Source organism: Symphalangus syndactylus, chromosome 20 (genome assembly GCF_028878055.3).
Source record: "Symphalangus syndactylus isolate Jambi chromosome 20, NHGRI_mSymSyn1-v2.1_pri, whole genome shotgun sequence".
NCBI classification, from domain to species: Eukaryota; Metazoa; Chordata; class Mammalia; order Primates; family Hylobatidae; genus Symphalangus; species Symphalangus syndactylus.
This window is the reverse complement of record NC_072442.2, coordinates 44925732-44948636: the sequence shown is the minus strand read 5'-3', so window position 1 is coordinate 44948636 and position 22905 is coordinate 44925732. Positions and strand designations below refer to the sequence as shown.

General features: G+C 57.4%; 1 protein-coding gene across 23 annotated transcripts; it reads left to right on the top strand.

Annotated features, from left to right (window-relative positions):
• Positions 1-432: 432 nt before the first annotated feature.
• On the top strand, positions 433-15874 carry UBTF (upstream binding transcription factor). 23 transcript variants are annotated; one of them, XM_055256245.2, is made up of 21 exons: positions 467-864; positions 3776-3899; positions 5336-5511; positions 6036-6119; positions 6216-6371; positions 8740-8804; positions 9083-9203; positions 9568-9678; positions 10014-10147; positions 10273-10414; positions 11112-11153; positions 11291-11404; positions 11496-11651; positions 11971-12126; positions 12210-12320; positions 12711-12799; positions 12904-13093; positions 14545-14592; positions 14688-14759; positions 14870-15013; positions 15100-15874. In XM_055256245.2, the coding sequence occupies exons 2-21, from the start codon at positions 3842-3844 to the stop codon at positions 15223-15225; spliced, it is 2295 nt and encodes a 764-aa protein (XP_055112220.1). In that variant the 5' UTR covers positions 467-864; positions 3776-3841; the 3' UTR covers positions 15226-15874. The 23 variants fall into 23 exon arrangements, with proteins under 23 accessions (XP_063485260.1, XP_063485268.1, XP_055112220.1 ...); XM_063629188.1 differs by lacking the exon at positions 467-864 and adding an exon at positions 1151-1326; XM_063629189.1 differs by lacking the exon at positions 467-864 and adding an exon at positions 1565-1604.
• The last annotated feature ends 7031 nt before the right edge of the window (positions 15875-22905 follow it).

Sequence of the window (22905 nt, the reverse complement as noted above, 5' to 3'; positions counted from 1 at the left end):
CGCCTCGACCCTAGAAGATCCCTCGCGCAAACCCACTGAGATTTTGCTCCTTCTCCCACCCCGGCCCAGTGACCGACGCCGGGGTAGGAAGGATAGCTGCTGCTTCTTGAAAAATCCCCGCAACTCCCACCCCGACGCCCCTCACTACGACCCAGGGGGAGAACTTTTTGCTCGGACTCCTCGGATCCTAAACCCAGCGAAGCAGGGGACATTGAGAAGCTCGTCCTAAAACCCGGAAGGCCCTCGCGGAGCATGGAGATCGGATAAGGCGGGGTGCTCCCCCGGTTTTCCGATGTGTTGCAAATCTAAGAGCTTCTTTCTCGCCTTTTTTTTTTTTTTTTTTTCTGTAACTACCCCCCCTCCCTTTTGCTTCAGGGTTGCAAAAGCAAAGAGCAATAAAAAAAAAAAAAAAAAAAAAAAAAAAAACGCGCACACACTCAGACACACCAGTGGCGACAGGGGAGAGTTGGAAAGACGCAGGAGAGAAGCAGGAGGCAGGAGGCAGCGGGGATGGAGCAATGGGAGCGGGAAGCAGGCAGGTTTCCTTGCAAATCCCCCTCCGGCCTCACGCCGTCTCGCCGGCCCCGGCAGGGGAGCGAGGACCCCGGCGAACAGATGGAGGAGTAGAGCTCGCTCTAGGCAGCTGGGCTTGGCCGGAGAATGGAGGAGCCACCAAGCGACCGGCTGATTGGAAGAGAAACGCAGAGCGATGGAGGCGGGGGTAGGAGGACGATTTCTCTGCGGGGACTGGCGGCGGCGTACACGCCCGGGTCGGGCGCTGCAGAGCTTGGCTGGCTTTCAACCCGCGCTCGCCGGCTCCAGCCCCGCGCGCCCCCACCCCTAGCCCTCCCGGCTGCTCCGCAGGTGAGTGCGAGCTGGGGGCAGAAAGATCCAAAAGTCTCAACATGCCCGCCCTGCAAAAAAGAAAAAAAGAAAAAAAAAAGAAAACCATTTTTCTTTAAAAAAAAAAATTTTTTTTGTGCAACCCCTAGAGCAGTGGGAGGGAAGGGGTGAGGCTGAGCCGCCCGGAGGAGGCGGAGGGGCCAGGCGAGGCCGGGGTGGCCCGGGAGGCGGCGGCGCCGAGGCGGCTCTGACGGGCAAGCGCTCGGAGCGGCGCTGCGCTGCGCCGAGGCGGGCGGGCGGGCGGAGCGGGGCGGGCGGAGCGCGGCGCGTGGGGCTCGCCATTAGCCGTCGCTCCGCTTCGCCATCTCGGGCTTTGTCTGGCGACTCGCTGCCCCGGCGTCGGCTGCAGCGGAGCTGCGGCTCGGCTGTTCGGCCCGCCGTGCTCCCAGGTGCCCCCGGCCTGCGCTCCCATCCACACGCTCGGTAAGTGAGCCCGGGCGCCGCGGATTTCGGGGGAGAGGGGTTGCTACGAGTGGCGGCGGCGCCGATCTCCATGCGCCTGGGCAGGCCTGGGGAGCCATGCCGGGCTGGATTGAACCGGCTCCCACAGCGGCCCCTCTGCCGGAGCCCGTCGTTCCTTCGCCGTTTCCGGGGTGTAAAGAGCAACGGGGATTTTTTTTTTTTTTTTAATGCAGAGGTTTTAGTTTTGGGGTTTTTTTTTAAGTTTCGTATGTGCCATTCGGCAATGAGAGGACCGCGAGGTAGGCACCGAAGCTGGACGCCGCGATCGGCGTGCGTGCGCCCCAAACCAGTGGCCACGCTCCGGGAGGCGGGAGAGAGCTGGCCTGGAAGCCCTAGTCTGAGCTGGGAGGACTTGGGGGAGAGCTCCGGAGCAGTGCTGTGGGCGCCCCCCGAGCCTCCCCGGACGCCGGGGGCCCCTCTGGGCACCCTCTCCGCGGCCGCGCCTCGGCCCTCCCTCCCGCGCCGGCGAAGCCTGCTAGTTCCCCCGCGGGTCTGGCGAGGTCGCTCTCGGCGCCCGCCCGCCCGCCCGCCTCGGCTCCGAGCCCCGCCGCCATCCGGGCGGCTGCGTGTCTCCCTGCCCCGGCCCCCCCTTCCCCGGCGGCGGCGGCAGCAGCAGCAGCAGCAGCAGCAGCCGCCGCCGCCGCCGCCGCCACCAGCACCAGCACCACCACCACCACCACCCCCCTCCCCTCCTTCCTTCCCTCCGCCTCGGCCGCCCGGGTCCCCCCAGCTCCCGCCCCTCCTCCCAGCTGCCCCCCGCGGAGCCCGCCCGGGCAGGCTGTGGGAGGGAGCGGAGCCGGCGAGGCGGGCGGGCTGGCGCTCGCTCCCCGGGGGTCGGTGTGCGCTCTACGGGGAAGGACGCGCTCGCTGCCCCGCTTCTCCCGCCCCCCCTCCCGCTCCTCCTCCTCCCTTCTCCCTCCTCCTCCCTGCTCCGGCGGCTGAGGCTGCGGCGGCGGCGGGGGGTGTGCGAGCTGAGGCCGGGGCCGGCGGCGGGCGGGCTGCCTGCAGGCGGAGGGCGCTGTGCTTTGTGCTTTTCGCCGCGAGGAGCAGCAGGCAGCAGCCACAGCCGCCGCCGCCGCCACAGCAGCAGCAGCCGCCGCCCCGGCGCCGCCGCCTCGCCCGGAGGAGGAGCCGCTGCCGCCACGGGAGGGAGCTGCGGCTGTGCCCGGCCGAGCGGGGGAGGGCGCCGCCACTCAGAGCCGGGGAGGGAGCCGCCGGAGCGGGAAGCCCGGAGGCCGCGCTGCGCCGGGTAACCGAGGCGGCTGAGGACGCGCGCTGGGGTCGGGGCCGGACAGCAGGGAGCGAACCGCGGGGTGCGGTGGGCGCCCAGCGGGGACCTGGAGCGACCACCGACCAGGGGACCGGGCGCGAGCAGACCAGGGCACTTGGGAGGACGCCGAGAGCCGGGGGAGGGGAAGGCAGGAAGCGAGGCCTGAGCCGAGCCCCGGCCGCTGGCGGAGGAGCCCGCGCTTCTCCGAGCCGGCAGGCGCAGTTCTCCCCGGCCGCCGGAGGGGGCGGCGGGGCCGGTGAGCGCTGCGCCCCCGCCTCCTGGCCGCCGTCCTCCCGCCCTCTCCTTGGCTCGGCTCCCCGGAGGCCGGGGCGGGGGCGCCGGCGGGGCTGGGCCGCAGGCTCGGGGGAGGAGGCGGCGGTTCCCGCCGCGGTCGCGCCTCTGTGCCGGGCTCCTCCGTGCGCGTCGGGGTGGCTGGGCGGTGGCGGCGCCTCTGGCCGGGGTGGGTGGCTCGGGGGCGGGGGGCAGGCTAGGCCGCTTCTCTCCGGCTGCTTGCCCGCCTGTGCGGGCGGGGACGGCGAAGGGAGCCCGGGAGGGGGGAGCGGCGGGAATCCGGATCCGGTCCCCGGGGGCGGTGCGGCCGCTGCGCTCCGGGGCTGGCGGCGGCTGCGCTGCGTCCGGGTCCCCGCCGGGTTGCGGAGGCGGGGGGAACCGGCCGGGGGGAGGCGGGAGGAGGAGACTGGGGCGCGTGCCCGCTTCCGTGGCCGCGCGCGCCCTTTACCCGCCCTTCCTCTTCCCCCGCCCTCCAGCCTGGGGCCTCCCCGGGGCGGGCGCTCCGAGGAGGAGGAGATTTTTTCTTTTTTTTTTTTTTTTTTTTTTTTTTTTGGCTGGGGTTTGGAAGGGGGGCGGAGGGCGGGCGCTCGCTGCACGCGGGAGCTGGGAGCAGGCCCTCGCGTGGGCAGGGGAGGGCGCGCGCCGCGGAGCCGGGCTGCAGGGGCTGGGGGAGGGGGTCAGGAAGAAGAGGAGGGGCGCACTCCCACTCCCACAAACCCCTTAAGTCTAATAAGGTCATGGCTGGGTCTCTGAGAGTGTGGACTTGCCCCCTTCTACTCTGGGCGTGGAGGGTTAGGAAGTCGTTCACCTCTCAGCCTTCCTGAATGGGAACTGGTATGTCTTCCAAAGGGTGAGGTGCTTTGACCCCGGGTTGCCCGGCCAGCACGACCGAGGAGGTGGCTGGACAGCTGGAGGATGAACGGAGAAGCCGACTGCCCCACAGACCTGGAAATGGCCGCCCCCAAAGGCCAAGGTAGGGGCATCCACCCCCGGCCCTCTGAAACTTAAACCGTCTTTCCCTCGTGGCTGTGGGGCTCACTCCCTTCTTCAAGGGCTTTTTCAGTCTGCATACACTGAACTAGGGGAGAAAGTGCCTTGAGTATTTATGAATCAAGCATCTCCCACACTTGGGGTTTGGCTGAATCCTCCCCTCTCTCCCTGTCCCTCACCCTCTATGTTAGAGGAGGCCTGCCTTCTGGGGTTCCCATTCAGCCTAAAGTGTGTCCCAGCCCACTGTCCTGGAATGGGAGAAAGGATGAGTGTGGAGGAGGGTCGGGAAGCGGTTGGGGAAGGCTTCTCAGGCTTTTTAGGAAGACTATGAGGCTTTTGTAGAGGCAGGTGGAGAAAAGGGTTGTTTTGGTGGTTTTAGGCCCCAAGCCATGGGATATGTGTACTCAACTAGATCTCTGCCTCATTCAGCAGTGATCTAGTCTAGATGGGGATAGAGGGTAGGATGAAGCTGGGCAGCTGGCCGTGCTTGTGGGACATTGAGGGGAGAGGGGATTATGGGTCCATGTGGCCCATTCTGCAGAATCTCTGGCCTAGGTTATGAGATGCAAATGAAAATGAAGAGCCCTTTTGACTTCTGGCCTTGGGTGGCTATTCTCCCAGCCCATCCACAGAGGCCTAGAGCTCTCTAGGGCTGCATTTCAGTGGCTGAAAATAACTGTTCCAGACCTGGTCCTGCTTCCCTGGGTAGTTGGGCTGACAAGACAGCTTGTAATTCTGGGGGTTCTCCCTGGAGCAGGGCCCTGAGAGTTTTTGTGCACCTGCCTACCTTGCCTCAGAGCTGCCCTGTATCCTGCTTCTGTTTCTGTTTCCTTTTTCTTATTTGCCAGAAATTCTCCCTTGATCTGCGTTAAGGGGCTAGGGGATGGTGGGTATCTCTAACACTGGTTTCCAGCTGTGCAGGAGAGACATCTGCATGGGTTTTCCTTACTGTCCACACCCCATTCTCAGTCGTTGCACATTTAGAATATCCACTCAGAACTTGAACTTGGCAGCACATTTAGATATATCGCCTCCGTGCTTCCCTCCTTCTCTGACAAGCTACCTCGTTTCCCACAAAGCCCTGAATCACTGTACCTTCATTTCCACCCCTCTTCCCCTTACAGCAAATAGCTGCCCATTGCAGCTTGGCACAGTAGAAATGATAATAGCTTTGAAGCAAGCCAGACTTGAGTTCGAGCCTAGCTTTCTGGGTATAGCATGGTTTGGACTGGAGTCCCTGCCCTGATCCAATATGGCCAGTTTCCTTAGGGCTGAGCCATATCTTGTCTCTGCCTTCAGATAGGAAGCAACCAGGGGCTGGGATGCCCTAGGGAGGAAGAGTTGAGCACTCAAGAACTGGGGAACAGATCAGGGGGATAGCATGAGCCAGGCATGATGGCCTCTGTTACCCTTTACCAGACCGTTGGTCCCAGGAAGACATGCTGACTTTGCTGGAATGCATGAAGAACAACCTTCCATCCAATGACAGCTCCAAGTTCAAAACCACCGAATCACATATGGACTGGGAAAAAGTAGCATTTAAGGACTTTTCTGGAGACATGTGCAAGCTCAAATGGGTGGAGATTTCCAATGAGGTAACTGATCCCCCTTTTCTGACTCACACACATACACATACACACATACCCCCACCTCAGCCGTGGTGGGGGAAGTGAAACAGGCTGTAAACAGGAAGGAAAGAGACCAGGAGAGGCGTTCATGTGGTCTCCCGTTAGCTTTCTACCTGCCCCTTTGCGTTTTGGGAGGTGGCACGGTTGACAGCACTGGCTTAAAGTTATGTCACTTTCTATCTGAGTGGTCTTGAGCTGAACAGCCTGAGCTGTGCTGAGATTGACGGAGGTGCTAGCATGGACAACCAGGTTGAGGTTAGTCCCCTTGTTGCTGGCCTTTGGTGTGTACTGACTGCCTGGGCCTCTGCGGTAGGCATGGGCCAGTGCCTGGGTGTCGTGCTGCCTGCTTCATTTGGCTGTTGGCCTCTGCTCTTTTTTGGTAAATTTAGTCTAGTAAAGAGTAGAGGAGACCCATTATAAGATGGGGGTATGCTACTGTGTGGCATTTTCCTTTTCCCAACTTCCCCTTCCTCCCACCCCTCTTCTTCCAGGTGAGGAAGTTCCGTACATTGACAGAATTGATCCTTGATGCTCAGGAACATGTTAAAAACCCTTACAAAGGCAAAAAACTCAAGGTGAGTTACTAGGAGGAGGAGCATGATGGGTATGGGAGGAAAGGTCCAAAGAACGGATGTATTTGACCTCCACTGTGTCCTTGTCCCTTCTTCCAGAAACACCCAGACTTCCCAAAGAAGCCCCTGACCCCTTATTTCCGCTTCTTCATGGAGAAGCGGGCCAAGTATGCAAAACTCCACCCTGAGATGAGCAACCTGGACCTAACCAAGATTCTGTCCAAGAAATACAAGGAGCTTCCGGAGAAGAAGAAGGTGGGGGGGGGAGGAGAGTTAAGGTGGGAGGAGGGGAGAGGCTGGGAGCAGCTGGCGTGGTGTGGGTCAGTTGGAGGTAGGCCTTGGAGAAACCTGGCATCAGGGACGAGGGTGAGTCAGCACAGCAGAATAGGTCCTGGGCAGCCACACCTGATCGCCCCTTCCTCGGCCCACACACGGTCAGGCACAGGCACCATCACAGATGTAAACCAGACAGCAGGTGCTCAGACCAACCTTTCCCCCTACAGAAAAACCACAGCATTCTGTTTCATCAAGCTCTCTCTCCCCCATACACCCATCCTCACTGTTAGGCTGCACAGCACTTCTTCACCCTCTATGATGTTTCCCATCATGGTTTCATTTGATACTTGCAATGTCTTTATAAAGGTAACCCCAGGAAAAGGTTATCCCAGTTTTGTGGGCAAGGAACTGAGGTGCAGGAAGATTAAGTGTCCCGGGTGACACAACTATTGATGCTAGAGCAGGATTTAGTGCCCTAGAGTCCCAGTCCAGTGCTGTTACTGCCACGTCCACCTGTGAAGTGCACTTCCTTCTCCGCACATACGTGTTCACTCAAGGACACACATTGTCCCTCCTGGCCTCATACTGTTCCTTTCAGAAGTCGGGCACTGTCCCAGACCATCAAAGCATTAACTCTGGGTGAAGGGTTGCCCAAGCCTCCCAGGCAGGGCTGCAGTCACAGAGCTCAGGAGGTCCCTCCCAGAGATAGGCAGCAAAACATTGGAGGAGCCTGCAGATGGGACACGAGGAAGATGGGATGGGGACAGAGGACACAAAGAAACACTGGACAAGGAGACAGAGCCAGGGATAGATGGGGAAGGGCAGCAGGAAAGACAAGAAGCACATCTGCTTGGAGAGGAAACAAAGTCATACATAGCCAGTTCTCAAAAAGGGGCACTGGCCGCTGCCATGCTATGAGTAGCCCTTTTTCCTGGTTGGCATACCCTGTCTGCAGACTCACATGCCCTTGGTGCTGTATCCAAAAAAGAAGCCAGCTGTCTGCAACCACCGCCCAAGCAGAGAGGGGTATGGATTGCTGGAACTGTTGAACCCTTTGATGAGGATGTTGGACAGGACTGCACACACCCAAACACTCTCATGGGATGGGAGGGAGAGGCCAAGCTCTAGAGTCAGAGACAGGGAAGACCAGAAGAAACTGGTAGAGTGGACAAGGTGCTGTCCTGGGGGACACAAGACTTGGGCCTGTTCTCCTGGCTCTGCCACTGAATCGCTGTGTATGGGGCCTTTGGTAAGTCATTTCACTTCTGTGGGCCTGGTGTTTATGTGAGGTGAGCCAGGTCTGTGTGGTGCCCTCCAGCTCTAAAACTGTTTTGTCTGAGGAGGACTGAGATTGGGGAAGAGGAGGCTGAGCTCTGCTTCTGGTTTTCTGTGGGAACTGTGGAAAAGGAGCACTGCCTGTCTATGCGTGGTGCTTCTATAAGAGGCAGGGGTTAGGCTCAATTGCCATGAGCCCCTGGCACCTACCAGTGCCACCATTGTGAGCCTGCGAGGACGAAAGAAGAGATGGACATTGTGTGGGAGCCAACAGAGAAGGTCGATGAGGAAGAGAAAGAGACATTGGGAAGGAGGAACAAGAGGGAGACTGGAGAAGTGGGGAAAGATGCAGGGAGGGAGTGAGGTGAGAATGGGGAGGCTAAAAAGGGGGTGATGAAGGGAAGGGAAGTGGTGGGAGAGAATGAGTGGGCTGAGGGAGGGAGGGCTGGAGGGGCCAGACAGCCGGGATCCTGGAGAAAGAGAAGGTGACGGTGTCAGAGCTGGGCAGGAAGATGCAGGGTAGCTGGCTGAGACTTGTATTGGAAGAACTCGCTCTGGGTTCCCCTCCACACAGTCTCCCCTCATGCCTTGGAAACAGGACTCAGCCCAGCCCTGGCCCTATGTAGAGGCTACCTACAAGGGGACAGACTAATGTCAGCTGCCACAGACAGTGAGAAGAGGGAGTGACAGGAGCAAGGCCTGCACCCGACGCCACTGTGTGAGAGTTCTGTGGTGTTGGAGAAATGAGTGGGGGAGCTTCAGCGCTGACACTGCGCACTGTGTGACCGTGGGTAATGCCATGGCCCCCTTCTGGGACTCTCGCTCAGAAGGAGAGAATATGATGTAGGATTCAGTGTCTGGGCGACCCCTGCAGCTCCCACCATCTGTGGTAGAAGCCAGCAGGTATGCTCTGTGGTGAGTCCCGCCAGGAGGCAGGCAGGGTGCCAGCCTCCACTCTCTGCATCACAGTGTGGGAGGCAGAAGAGCCAGCGAGGAGGGGTCTGGGTGGCCTTCATAGCTCAGGGTGAGATACCCTTGGGTCCTGGGTGACCCCATCCCCTCCTCCCCCCAGATGAAATATATTCAGGACTTCCAGAGAGAGAAACAGGAGTTCGAGCGAAACCTGGCCCGATTCAGGTAAGGCAGTGGAGCCCAGAGGAGGGCCACGGGGCACTGGGGGCAGCAGAATAGGCTAACCCTGGCCAGAGCCTTGAGTTTGCCATATCTGAGGCATGGAAGAGGATGGGTCACATGTGAGCCCTGGTGTGCCATGCTCAGGGGCAGAGACAGGCAGGCAGCCACCGTCCCACTGAGTCCCAGCTGAAAGGCCCAGGATGCTTGGTGGGTGGGGCAGCTAGCTTGAGTCTGCCCTGGCAGCGTCCCCTGCTGATCCTTGCTCCCCGTGTCCTGGCTAGGGAGGATCACCCCGACCTAATCCAGAATGCCAAGAAATCGGACATCCCAGAGAAGCCCAAAACCCCCCAGCAGCTGTGGTACACCCACGAGAAGAAGGTGTATCTCAAAGTGCGGCCAGATGTGAGTGTCTGGCCAAGGGTTGGGGGTGGAGGATGCACGGCTGTGGCCAGGGGGGAGCCGCACCAGGTCGGCCGGGCACGGTGCAGGGGAGCAGGAGAGGAGGCCCCTCCCCAGGGGTGGGCTGCATGGACAGGGCCCGGGCCAGCTGGCGTGCGAGTGTGTGCGTGTGTGCGTGCGTGTATGAGCCAGTCCCCTTGCACCCAGGCGGGATCCCCGCCTCTCCGCCTTCCCCTCCTGGCCTGTGGGGGACACTGATGTGACCTCCCATGGCCTGAGGGGGCGGGGGCCTCTGTGCCCCCTTCCCCCTTCCCCCCTCCCCCTGCCCCTGGCTGCCTGTGCGTGTCTGACGGCTTTTGGTTTGCAGGCCACTACGAAGGAGGTGAAGGACTCCCTGGGGAAGCAGTGGTCTCAGCTCTCGGACAAAAAGAGGCTGAAATGGATTCATAAGGCCCTGGAGCAGCGGAAGGAGTACGAGGTTAGGCTTCCGCTGCGCTCCTCCCCGTCCGGCTCTTCACGAGCCTGCCCTCCGACTCCGTGGCCACCGCACTCTGCGGGAGGTGTCACTCCCCATCCCTCTGTTGAGGGAGGGGCCTTCTGGGCCCCTCACCTCTGCCCCTACCTTCCCCACCCCCAACCCCCATGAGATCTCAGGCTAGGGCAGGGCAGGGCACCACGTCTCGTGTGACACCACTGACGCGCAGCCACCCCCAGCTTTGCTCCCTGCCTGCCCTCCCCAGCGGCTCTCCCCCTGCCCCTGCCCCAGCTAACTCCACACCCCATTGCCCTCCATCCCCCCACCTGGCTCTGCAGGAGATCATGAGAGACTATATCCAGAAGCACCCAGAGCTGAACATCAGTGAGGAGGGTATCACCAAGTCCACCCTCACCAAGGCTGAACGCCAGCTCAAGGACAAGTTTGACGGGCGACCCACCAAGCCACCTCCGTGAGCGCTGCCCTGGGGTGGATGGGCGAGTGGGCAGCTGGGAGGTTGGGCTGGGCTCTGCAGGTGAGAAGGCCTGCTGCCCTGCTCGCTCACGGGCTGCACCTCTCTCCCTGCGGCTCTGATAGGAACAGCTACTCGCTGTACTGCGCAGAGCTCATGGCCAACATGAAGGACGTGCCCAGCACGGAGCGCATGGTGCTGTGCAGCCAGCAGTGGAAGCTGCTGTCCCAGAAGGAGAAGGACGCCTATCACAAGAAGTGTGACCAGGTGAGCTGTGGCAGGGGCCACCCTGCCTTGGGGTTTTTTTTTTTTTTTTTTCTTTTTTTTTTATTATACTTTAGGGTTTTAGGGTACATGTGCACAATGTGCAGTTTTGTTACATATGTATCCATGTGCCATGTTGATTTCCTGCACCCATTAACTCGTCATTTAGCATTAGGTGTATCTCCTAATGCTGTCCCTCCCCCCTCCCCCCACCCCACAACAGTCCCCGGAGTGTGATGTTCCCCTTCCTGTGTCCATGAGTTCTCATTGTTCAATTCCCACCTATGAGTGAGAACATGCGGTGTTTGGTTTTTTGTCCTTGCGATAGTTTACTGAGAATGATGTTTTCCAGTTTCATCCATGTCCCTACAAAGGACACGAACTCATCATTTTTTATGGCTGCATAGTATTCCATGGTGTATATGTGCCACATTTTCTTAATCCAGTCTATCGTTGTTGGACATTTGCATGAGGTCTGATCCCATCTTGGGCCAGTCAGTCCCTGGTGTCGTGTGCCTTGGGTACCTGCCTCCAATGCGGTGTGGGGCTGGGCTGGGCTTAGCAACTGAGCCCGTCCAGGCAGGGAGTCCAGCCCACACCCAGGCTTTGGAGGCCCGCTGAAGGTCACTGTCCTCGGAGTACTGCAGGGTCTGTGGGGACACTGTCTCCAGACTGATCCTGACTCCACTCACTTTCCCAGAAAAAGAAAGATTACGAGGTGGAGCTGCTCCGTTTCCTCGAGGTGAGTGTTCCTCCGGTGGGGCAGTGGGCAGAGAGGACTGGGACTTGGCAGGCAGAGCCCTGGTGAGCCCCTGGAGATAGGGCACCATGCAGTCTGGGTGCCAGGCATGCAGCCCCGTGCTCCTCTTTCCTGTCCAGAGCCTGCCCGAGGAGGAGCAGCAGCGGGTCTTGGGGGAAGAGAAGATGCTGAACATCAACAAGAAGCAGGCCACCAGCCCTGCCTCCAAGAAGCCAGCCCAGGAAGGGGGCAAGGTGGGCAGAGGGTGCGGCCGCGCAGGCGGGGGTGGGCAAGACTGGGCTCCCTGGCAGCACCCACGGACCCCGACCCTCTGCACCTGGACAGGGCGGCTCCGAGAAGCCCAAGCGGCCCGTGTCGGCCATGTTCATCTTCTCGGAGGAGAAGCGGCGGCAGCTGCAGGAGGAGCGGCCTGAGCTCTCCGAGAGCGAGCTGACTCGCCTGCTGGCCCGAATGTGGAACGACCTGTCTGAGAAGAAGAAGGTCAGGCTGCCTGGCAGAGCGCTGTGCCCCCAGGGGGGCTGCCAGGGCCCCCTCCTCCCCTTGGCGGGCCGTGCCACCTCGCCCCTGGCCGCCTGAGCCACGCGGTGCCTGGGCTGGGACGTGGGGCCCGGCGCTCAGCAGCCGGAAGGCGGGAAGCTGTTAGCTGAGCGCCGTAGGCCAGGCGGGGGCGAGCCCCAGGCGGGAGACATCTGCACCAGCCCACGCCTCTGCCCGCCGGCGGGAGCGCCTGGGCTGCTGCGCGGGGAGCGCGCGCCCCCTGGGGGTGGGTGGAAGGCTGACGCCCGGGCCATCCCCGCAGGCCAAGTACAAGGCCCGGGAGGCGGCGCTCAAGGCTCAGTCGGAGAGGAAGCCCGGTGGGGAGCGCGAGGAACGGGGCAAGCTGCCCGAGTCCCCCAAGAGAGCTGAAGAGATCTGGCAACAGAGCGTTATCGGCGACTACCTGGCCCGCTTCAAGGTGACAGGGGTGGGAAAGGGTAGTACTGCAGCCTCTAGCCCCGGGTGACCCCTCCCACGGCTGATACCCTTATCGGTCCCCAGAATGATCGGGTGAAGGCCTTGAAAGCCATGGAAATGACCTGGAATAACATGGAAAAGAAGGAGAAACTGATGTGGATTAAGAAGGCAGCCGAAGACCAAAAGCGATACGAGGTAGGAATGGGGCCGGGGCCACCCCATTCATTGAAAGCTCGGGAACTCCCCTTTGGTTGGGCAGCTCTGAGCAAGAAGGCCCAGCCTTGGTCTGTGACCCTCAGCAAGTCTCAGCTTCCTTCTCTGAACCCCTGTCTCTCATCAGTAAGGTGGGGGTGACATTGCTAACCTCCAGGCTGACTCGGGAGATGCGAGCAGTTGTGAAAGCACTTGTAAACTGTGGTGCCTGCCTCAGATGGGAGCTGTTAGGAAGTTGCTCACTAGCTACCTGTTTCTCCTCCTCCCCGGCACAGAAAAAGCCAGCCAGCTAAGGTGCTGACGGCATGGGGCAGAAGGCAGCAGTATTTTGGGGGTGGGACTGGGGGGTGAGTGTGACCTTTCTCCCTCCAGAGAGAGCTGAGTGAGATGCGGGCACCTCCAGCTGCTACAAATTCTTCCAAGAAGATGAAATTCCAGGGAGAACCCAAGAAGCCTCCCATGTGAGCCTGGGGGTTGGAGCCTGCCCTGGAGGTGGGGGAGGGTCAGGGCTGGACGGCTGCTTTGTTGGGGTCCTGACCCTCCTTGTACCACCCCCACCTCCCAGGAACGGTTACCAGAAGTTCTCCCAGGAGCTGCTGTCCAATGGGGAGCTGAACCACCTGCCGCTGAAGGAGCGCATGGTGGAGATCGGCAGCCGCTGGCAGCGCATCTCCCAGAGCCAGAAGGAGCACTATAAAAAGCTGGCCGAGGAGCAGCAAAAGCAGTACAAGGTGCACCTGGACCTCTGGGTCAAGGTGAGAGGGCAAAGGACCCTTGGAAGGAACAGGGAGGCATCAGACTAAGCCAGCACCAGCCCAGCCTGGCCCATCCACCCACTTGTGCTGGCTGGTCTCATTCATGATTACATTCCATGCCCTTGCAATCCTTCAGGATAACAGTCACTATCACCCTTTTATTTTTATGTTTTATTTTATTTTATTTTTTGAGACAGTCTTGCTCTCTTGTCCAGGCAGGAGTACAGTGGTGCAGTCTCGGCTCACTGCAATCTCCACCTCCCAGGTTCAAGCGATTCTCCTTCCACAGCCTCCAGAGTAGCTGGGGCTACAGACGTGTACCACCACACCTGGTTAATTTTCGTGTTTTTAGTAGAGATGGGGTTTCACCATGTTGGGCAGGCTGGTCTCGAACTCCTGGCCTCATGTGATCCGCCCACCTCGGCCTCCCAAAGCGCTGGGATTACAGGCTTGAGCCACCGTCTGCAGCCACTATCACCTTTTTAAAAATAAGGAAACCAAGGCTCAGAGATGTTAAGTAACTTGCCCAAGGTCACACAGTAAGTAGAAGAATCCAAATCAGACTGCCTTTTCCTCCCCCATCCGGGACCACGGGACCTCTCCTAGACTCCTGGCCTTTGTGCTTCCCCTCTGTGCTTTGGTTGAATAGTCAGATCTGTAAAGTGGAAAGAATCACCTGTGTCCTTCCCACTCACCAAGGCAGGTTGGCCAAGGACCCAGGAAGATTGTGGGGATTTGCCGTTTCAGGAGTTTGATGAGCCCCACTACCTCATCGGTGGCTCAAGGGTTTGGTGTTGGGGTGTGGTTGATGATGCCAGGCTGACTCATCACGGGGGCACTTCTTTGGAGTGAGGAAGCCTCTGATAGGAGCTTCCATTTGCGTAGAGCAACAGGGAAAATGTGAAAACCAACAGTCTTAGTGGTTTAGAGAAGGACTCTGGGCATCAGAAGCAGAAATACCAGCGTTTGGGCCAGCACAGTGGCTCACGCCTGTAATCCTAGCACTTTGGGAGCCCAAGGTATGAAGGATCACTTGAGGCCAGGAGTTCAAGACCATCCTGGGCAACATAGTGAGACTGCTGTCTACAAAAAATTATAAGGTAGCATGGTGTGGTGGCACATGCCTGTAGTCCCAGCTACTCTGGAGGCTGAGTTGGAAGGATCATTTGAGCCTGGGAAGGTCAAGGCTGCAGTGAGCTGAGATTGTGCCACTGCACTGCAGCCTGGGTGACAGAGCAAGACCCTGTTTCAAAAGGAAAAAAGAAAAAAAAAATTAGAGCTGTGTTCTCAGATCCCAGGGGCTCTCTTCAGAGACCCAAAATCTAGGGAGCCTGAGTGGGGTAAGATGGGGTGATATATAAATGCTCAGCCCACTGCCTAGCACTAGGCCAGCATGCTCAGTCAGCAGTAGTTGGCTGTGTTCCAACCCTTGCCACCTCTGTCTCCCCCAGAGCCTGTCTCCCCAGGACCGTGCAGCATATAAAGAGTACATCTCCAACGTGAGTCTGGGAGCAGAGCAGCAGTGGGGTAGGGGTGGGGGAATTCAGGGGTGTCTGGAACTCATGGCTGCCACCTTTGTGTCCCCATCCTGCAGAAACGTAAGAGCATGACCAAGCTGCGAGGCCCAAACCCCAAATCCAGCCGGACTACTCTGCAGTCCAAGTCGGTAAGGAGTCCCTCCCAGATGCAGGGGCATGGGGTTGGGGGGTGGGGGCGCACTGCCTGGAATGGCTGGGCAGAGACCAGAGACCACTGATGTGCCTCCGTCCCTCCAAGGAGTCCGAGGAGGATGATGAAGAGGATGAGGATGACGAGGACGAGGATGAAGAAGAGGAAGATGATGAGAATGGGGACTCCTCTGAAGATGGCGGTGACTCCTCTGAGTCCAGCAGTGAGGACGAGAGCGAGGATGGGGACGAGGTGGGGCAGACAGGGCATAGTGGGAGGGGAGGGGAGTCCTGCCAGGAGGGCCACCTGGTGACTCCACATCCTTTCTCACCCCCCAGAATGAAGAGGATGACGAGGACGAAGACGACGACGAGGATGATGATGAGGATGAAGACAACGAGTCCGAGGGCAGCAGCTCCAGCTCCTCCTCCTCAGGGGACTCCTCAGACTCTGACTCCAACTGAGGCTCAGCCCCACCCCAGCCAGGGCAGCCAGGGAGAGCCCAGGAGCTCCCCTCCCCAACTGACCACCTTTGTTTCTCCCCCGTGTTCTGTCCCCTGCCCCCCTGGCCTCCCCCACTTTCTTTCTTTCTTTAAAAAAAAAAAATACGGTGGGGGTAGGGGGCCGGAGGAGCCCAGGCCAGGACTCTGCAGCCTCAGAGACATCAGCCCTTGGGGGTCCTCCTCCAGGGACAGCAACTATCAGACTAAGCCAGCACCGGACCAGCCTGGCCCACCCCACCCACTTCTGCACTTGCGGTTCCGGCATGGACAATGGACCGGGGAGTGGGGGTGGGGGGTCCCAAAGAGTTTGATGAGGCCCTCCACACCTGCGGCCCAATCCAAGGTGGGGTAGAAGCTTGGGGAAGACCCATTCCTTCCCAGAGGGGCCTGCCACCTGGACCCCTGCATTGGAACTGGAGGCAGGGAACATGGGGAGAGGAGGGTCGGTGCCTTCAAGAAAACAGGCGCTGCCCTGGTGGCCCTCTCCCCTGCCCCCTGCAGGAAGGAGCTGCCTGGACCCATTCATGGGGGAGGGGGCAGAAGTGTTTTTTATATATGTGTATATATTTTTTTTTAAGCTCTGAGCTGTCAACGAGACGTTTCCTACCGATCTCGGCTGCCGTCTCTGTTGTCATTTCTGGGAGAGGGAGGGTTTAGGGGTAGGTTTGGAACCTTTTAAAAACGGTCTTGATGTGTGTGGAAGAGAGTATGTGTATGTGTGTTCCTGTACATAGCATGGGTGCAGCTGTGGATGTGTGCAAAAGAGAGAGTGTGAGTGTGTGTGTGTGTGTGTGTGAGGGGGTCTGTCCTAGAGCCCACATCAGTTTGTTGTGAATCTGGAAAAAGGGTCGGTGAGGGCCGGGAGATGTTGACCCTGGTGGGAGCAGGCTGAGGCTGCCCCGTTCTCCACATCCTCTGTTTTGCCCAGTCTCTGATTCCATTAGGGGGAGTGTGCTGAAGCCACTCTCGGATGCTTCCCAGACCAGGCTCCCTTTGCCAGAGTCACATGCATCCAAGCTGCTGGTCTCCATTGTCCAGCAGGAAGGCGGAAAGGCAGGCAAGATGGTGTGAAGCTGAAAGCTTGTATCTGGTGGAAAAGGCCTCCCCTGTTCATCTGAGAGGCCGAGCCTGGCCACCCCTAGGCTCAGAACCTGGGCTTCAAGAAATGTGCTGGGAGCTCGTAACTTACACATCCCTCCAGCCTTCCTTGAATCCTCCCACCGCCCCCTATTTCCTTTAATTTCTCAGGTCTGCTCCCTCCTCCCCCAACCCCACAGCTGGGCAAGAAGTCTGCAAAAGCTGCATCTGCAGCTGTCTCTAACTCTTCCCAGCCATCTCCCATATTTTTTGGTACCTTGATTCCTTGACTCTTAATAAGCCAAGCCACCTTATCTCTGTAGTTCTTATTTTTTTGTTGACTAAATTTGGGGGGTTTTTTTATGGTCATGTCAATGACCTATTAAATTGGGGCTTGGTGCTTTTCCACCTTCCCCCTCTGAATGAAAGCCAAGGAATGGGGGAAGAGTGGGAACTCTGCCACGGAGGTGGAGCAGGAACGGTGAAGGGCCCTGGTCCCAGAGAGGCTGGTGGGTCCCTCTCCCAAAAGAAGGCAGACAGTCTCTGCCTTGGACCTTGGTGCTGGGGGTGGGGAGGCCTGGGGGGGACACTCCCCACTCCCATTCCCCTTCCTTTGTCCTAATCCTGGAATTAAGTACAGGGGGTTATAGGTTCTATTTCTTCCCAAGAGCCCTGCAAAGAACCCCAGTTTCCTATTTGGATGCCCCTACACTGTTGTGTTTCAGTGGAATGTATTTTCATTTAAAAACAACTTTGAATGGGGCACTTTTTCTTTCCTGTTTTAAAAACTGAAAAATTCTTACAGTACAAACAGGACTGTCAGGGTGGGGGTGTTGGTGCTGTAAGAGGTCACTCTTGAGTGCATTTTGGCACTGGGATGGGATGGCTGGGGTGGGAAGACCCCCATCCCCGCCCTCAACTTTTTTTCTAATATTTAAGGAGTGTTTTGTAGGATTCAACAACAACCACAACTTGAATTTGTATCATGGGAGGTGGGAGGGAGTGGCTTAGAGGTGTCTGCCTATGCTTAAAGCCAACTGTGGAAGTTTTGTTTTCTCTTTTTTGTATAATAAAGTGAAAAACAAAGGTTTGACTGCTGTCTGGTCACTGGAATCAATGAAGGTTCACAGGGGTGACCCAACAGGTTTGATCTATAAAAATGCTTGAAGCCAATTTGCCTTTTCTTCCTAGAACTATCTTCCTCTTCCCTAAAGATTCCATAGGCAACTTGCCTTCACATTGTTCTGTGCTACTGTTCTTGCCCTTTTCTCAATTCCATTTGTTCACCTTGGGTTGTGAGACCACTAAAGACTCTGAGAAGTTGGAGAACAAATGCATTTTCACCCAAAGTACATGGTCGGGGAATTGGAGGTGATGAGCTATTAGGGTCAAGGGTTCGCCCTGGGCATGCAAACCTTCCTAGTGTAGGGCTTATCGTGGGGAGTTGAGGGAGCACGCTCTCACTTTGAGCCTTCAGCTCCACCCCGGGTTAAAGGTTAAGGGTTAAGGATGACTTTCCTAAGACCATCTAGGCCTCTCATAGGAAGCAGGCTGGGCTGGGCTAGGCTGAGATGACTCGTTCTCTGAGATTAAGGGAAGACACCCTTTCCTGTGCAGGCCTTGGCTGGGTTCCTGGAACCTCAAAGGGCTGCAGACTCAGGTCTTGTCTGAGAACTCTCTCCCAGCCCTTGCCCCTATCCTATACTGGCCAAACTTCTAAAAACCTTGTTGCGCCTCTTGGCCTCCCACTTACCACCATCCTTTGAGTCTCCTTGCTAAGGTCACCAACATGTTCATTACATCTGATGAACACTTGTCTGTCTTTTGCCTTCTTGGTCTACTCTGCTGGTGTCAGCTCTTCCTCATTTTATCCCAGGTGTTCATGTCTCTCCCTTCAACCTCCCATTATCGCCCATAGGCAACCATTCTGAAAGGTGGTGCCGACAGAGACTGCTCTTCCAAGCTGCAGACCTGTGTAGACACCCTTGCATCCCCTGGGATATCTTGCAGACATCTCATACCTCAAGAACCGAAATGATTACCAAACGCTTAGTCGTTCAACCTAGAAAGCAGAGTATTGGCCTTGACTCCTCTCTCCCTTTCACCTCGAGGTTCAATCACCTAAACCTCTCCATTCCACTTCCTAAAGCTGTCTCAAATCTGTCGACCCCTCCCACAGGGTGGCTCCCACAGTTGCCACTCCCATCCTATTTAAGGCCACCGTTATTGCTCAACTTCTACAAAGACCTCCTAAAGCTGGTCTTCCTGCTTCCACTCTCGCCCCCTACAGCCCATTCTTCACATGGCAGCCAAAGTTATCTCAGAAATAAATCTGATTATTTCTGTACTGACAATTTACCATGTCTTACCATGGGCCTACAAGGCTTGGCTCCTGCATTCCTTCTCTTATCTTCTCTCACCCTGCTCTTCCTAACCACTTACAACGATTCAACCAAGTGATCTCTTCTGTTCCTCAAACATGCCTACCTGCAGGGTCTTGGCACCTGTTCTCTCTGCCCAGATGGCTATTCCTCCAACCCTACACATACCTGATTTTTTTTTTTTCATTCTTTAGGCCTCAACTCACATGTCCTCTCACAGAGAAGCCTTTCCCAACCACCTGCTCTGGAGAGGCCTCCTCCATCTTCTTGTTTATGTATTTGTTTATTATCTATCTCCCCAAGTAGAAGACACCTTATCTGCTTGTTCATTACAGTAATCTCAGCACCTGAAACTGCCTGATATACATTTGACACTCAAGAAAGATTTGTTGAGTGGGTGAGTAAGTCTGGCCCACAAGGCCCTTGGGGATCTGCTGCCCGTTAGCCCTGCCCCGACTCTAGCCACACTGATCATTCATGTCTCGAACATAACATGCTCTCTCCCAGGGCCTATACACATGGTGTTCTCTCTGCCTAGTTAATTCAGGGCTCCACTTAAAAGACCACTTCCTTCCCTGAACTCCTGAGAAAAAGGGTCTCCACACTATATGTTTCTTCAGCAGCCTGAATGCCTTCACACTCAGGCCTTATTTCCTTCACATCAGGCCTTGCTAGGCTGTAAGCTGCGCTAGGACAAGGTTTGTGTGTCTCTCTTGCTTGTTGCTGTAACCCCAGGGCCTCACCCAGAGTCAGGACCAGCTCAGGCCTTAGTGTTTATTAACTGGTGCTAACTGTGGAGACTGGGCACGTGCCCAAAGAGGTCACCACCACAGAGCAGCCCAGGCCAAGCACAGAATGAATAGTACAGTCTAGTTGTAAAGAAGTTTGGTATGAGGATGGCCATGGGTGGGGATATGAGGATTTAGGTAAACAGGGAGAAGCCAGGAGGATTTTCTGGCCGTGGCGCAAATTCCTTAGGGCAGAATGTACTGGGCATATTTAGGTAAGAAACAGATCAGTATCACTGGAGTGAAGAATTCCTGAAAAGGAGGCGGGAGATAAGAGAAAACGAACGTTGGCCGGGCGCGGTGGCTCACGCTTGTAATCCCAGCACTTTGGGAGGCCGAGGCGGGCGGATCACGAGGTCAGGAGATCGAGACCACGGTGAAACCCCGTCTCTACTAAAAAATACAAAAAATTAGCCGGGCGTGGTGGCGGGCGCCTGTAGTCCCAGCTACTCGGAGAGGCTGAGGCAGGAGAATGGCGTGAACCCGGGAGGCGGAGCTTGCAGTGAGCCGAGACTGCACCACTGCACTCCAGCCTGGGCGACAAAGCGAGACTCTGTCTCAAAAAAAAAAAAAAAAAGAGAAAACGAAGGTTGAGGCTATGTTGTTGAAGTTCCTGAAGACCTAGCTTACTTCTCTGTGCCAGATCTAAGTTCAACCACCTTTCGGGTCTCCATCAGCTGATCCCACAGTAACCTCAATATATCCCAGACTGAAGTCATCCTGTGTCCTCCTATGTCCTCCCCTGAGTTCCCCATCCTAGTTAAAGGTATTTTCAAGACCTCCCTCTCCTTTCCTCCACACACCTCAATCAGTAACAAAAACCTACTGCTTTTAGCCAAGCCCAGTGGTTTATGCCTGTACTCCTAGCATTTGGGAGGCTGAGGCGGGCGGATCTCCTAAGGTCAGAAGTTCGAGACCAGCCTGGCCAACATGGTGAAACCCTGTCTCTACTAAAAATACAAAACAAAAATTAGCCAAACGTGGTGGCATGCGCCGGTAATCCCAGCTATTCAGGAGGCTGAGGCATGAGAATCGTTTGAACCCGGGAGGCAGAAGTTGCCATGAGCTGAGATCGCACCTGAGTGACAGAGCAAAATGCTGTCTAAAAAAACAAAACAAAAAACCTACTGCTTCTAAGTGATTCTCCAGACCACACTGCAGCATGATCTACTAAAAATGTAAGTCTGGTGAATGATTCCCCTTGAGGACTCCTCACGGCTTACAAGCTAAAGCCCACAAACTTTTCAGCACCTACTTTGCTTTGTCCTGTATGATCCAGCCTGCTCACCTCCTGCTGCTCCGCCACCCACTCCCCTGTTCCAACTTGATCCATGCTTCTGAAGCTTCCAGTTGGGGATGTCCAATGCCTTCTTAGCCTATCTTCACCTGGTTCATCTCCATCTACAAGAAGTTTTTCTTTTTCTTCTTTTTTGTTTTGAGATGGTCTCGCTCTGTTGCCCAGGCTGGAGTGCAGTGGCGCAATCTCAGCTCACTGCAACCTCCGCCTCCGGGGTTCAAGCGATTCTCCTGCCTAAGCCTCCTGAGTAGCTGGGATTACAGGAGCCCGCCACCATGCCCAGCTAATTTTTGCATTTTTGCAGTCTGGTCTCGAACTCCTGGCCTCCCAAAGTGCTGGGATTACAGGCCTGGACCACCGCACCCTGCCCAAGAAGCCTTTCTTGACCAACTCTCTTACATCATTTGATGTCTCCTTTTGGCTACCTCTGTTCTCTATCTCTCTGCTGTTTTCGTCACACTATTTTGCAATTATTATCCTACCTGTCTGTCTATCCACAAGACAGTGAACTTCTTGAAGAAGCACAACTGTCTTATATCATCTTTTATCCCAGAACCTGGAGCTCCGTAAGAATAACAGCTAAGATTTAGCAAGCACTTACACAGAGCTAAGAGTTTCACATGCACTGACTTGTTAATCACTACAGCAACGCAAGGAGATAGGACTATCATTATGCCCACTGACAACAGAGGAAACTGAGGCAGAGGAAACTCATTGGCTAGGCCCAACGATTTAAATTCAAATCAGACGCCTGATCTGAACTACTCAGGAATATCGCCTCAATAAATGTTTGCTGTTTCTCAGGAGAAATCGGTGAGAAAAAAATAAGTATTTGCTGAAAACTAAAAACCAAAGATGGCTCCAAGTATGTGATTTCAGACTATCATCCTTTTTAATCTTATCTCTTGAGGGGAGAGGGCTGTCACACAACCGTTCCAGGACACCACACACAGAGTAACCGAGATGAAAGCGCCAATCCAGCCATCTACTGCGGCTGGGAAAAGGCCTGCCCCTTCCTAAGGTAAAAAGGGACTGAGAGAGTGAGCACAGGGACACGCAGCACCCAGGGGAACAGCACTGGGTCGGGGCAAGGATCTGGCCAGTGCCAAGCAGGCTGTCTGAGGGGTGGGGGGTCCAGCGTGGGTTCCGGAAGCAGGAAAGGCGAGCAGGTGTGGGATCTAAATTAGGACGGGGGGGAAGGGCGCTCCGCGCAGAAGGGCGCAGCTCGGCCTCCGACCTCAGCAGCGGACCCTCATCTCGGCCGCTTGTTGGTCCGCAGGCCTGGAGTGGGCTGAGACCCGCCCAGAAACCGAGAGAACTGAGGCGCGGGCGAGCCCCTTCGGCTCCACAGGCTTTCCGCCCCAAGGTCCTAACTGCGCCCCACTTCAAGTCTGGCCTCTTCACAGAAGTGGCTGCACGCCTCGGGGTAAAGGGGGGAGCGGAGGGTGGAGGGGAGAGAGCGGGGAGCCCCGAGGGAAGGGCGGGGGAGCCTGGGCCGGAAGGCGTCCCAGGCTCGGCTGGCAGCCGGCGCTCTCTTTCGACGCCACCCGCTGCCCCCGCCCCCGAGCCGGCCGGGACGGCAGAACGTCTCCGCCCCCAGCGCACCGCGCACCTCACCTTGAACGCCGCCCCACCCACCCCCATCTTATTGGGCCTCCCGGGCCGAGGCCTCCCGGCGATTGGTCGGGGAGGTCCGCGAAGGCCCCGCCCATCTCCCCGCCCCCGTCCCCGTCCGCCGGTACTTTGGACGGCGGCGTGGCGCCCCTCCTCCCCTCCCGGTCCCCGCCCCCTGGAGCAAATGCTGCCGAGCTGCGGCCGCGGGGCAGATGCACGCGCTCGGGCCCTCCTAGCAGGCGCGAGCAGTCGCTGGGCGCGCGAAAGCGAAAGAAGGAAGAGGAAGGGAGGGGGAGGGCGGGGTGTTGGGGAGGGGCGGGAGGAGGAAGAGGAGGAGGTTGGAGCGCGCTCGCGCTTGGCCTCGCGCCCGCGCAGAGGGAGGGGGAGAGGGGCGCGCGCGCGCACGCTCGCGTTCTCGCTCGCTCCATCCATCCATCCTCCGGTCGCGGCACACGCGCGCGCGCTCCGGGCTCGCGCCGCACCC

Coding starts and splice junctions, on each gene's coding strand:
- UBTF (XM_055256245.2), top strand. CDS start 3,842: ATGAACGGAGAAGCCGACTGCCCCACAGACCTGGAAATGGCCGCCCCC. Junction 10,148..10,272: donor CGACCCACCAAGCCACCTCC/GTGAGCGCTGCC, acceptor CGGCTCTGATAG/GAACAGCTACTCGCTGTACT. Junction 14,593..14,687: donor ATAAAGAGTACATCTCCAAC/GTGAGTCTGGGA, acceptor CCCATCCTGCAG/AAACGTAAGAGCATGACCAA.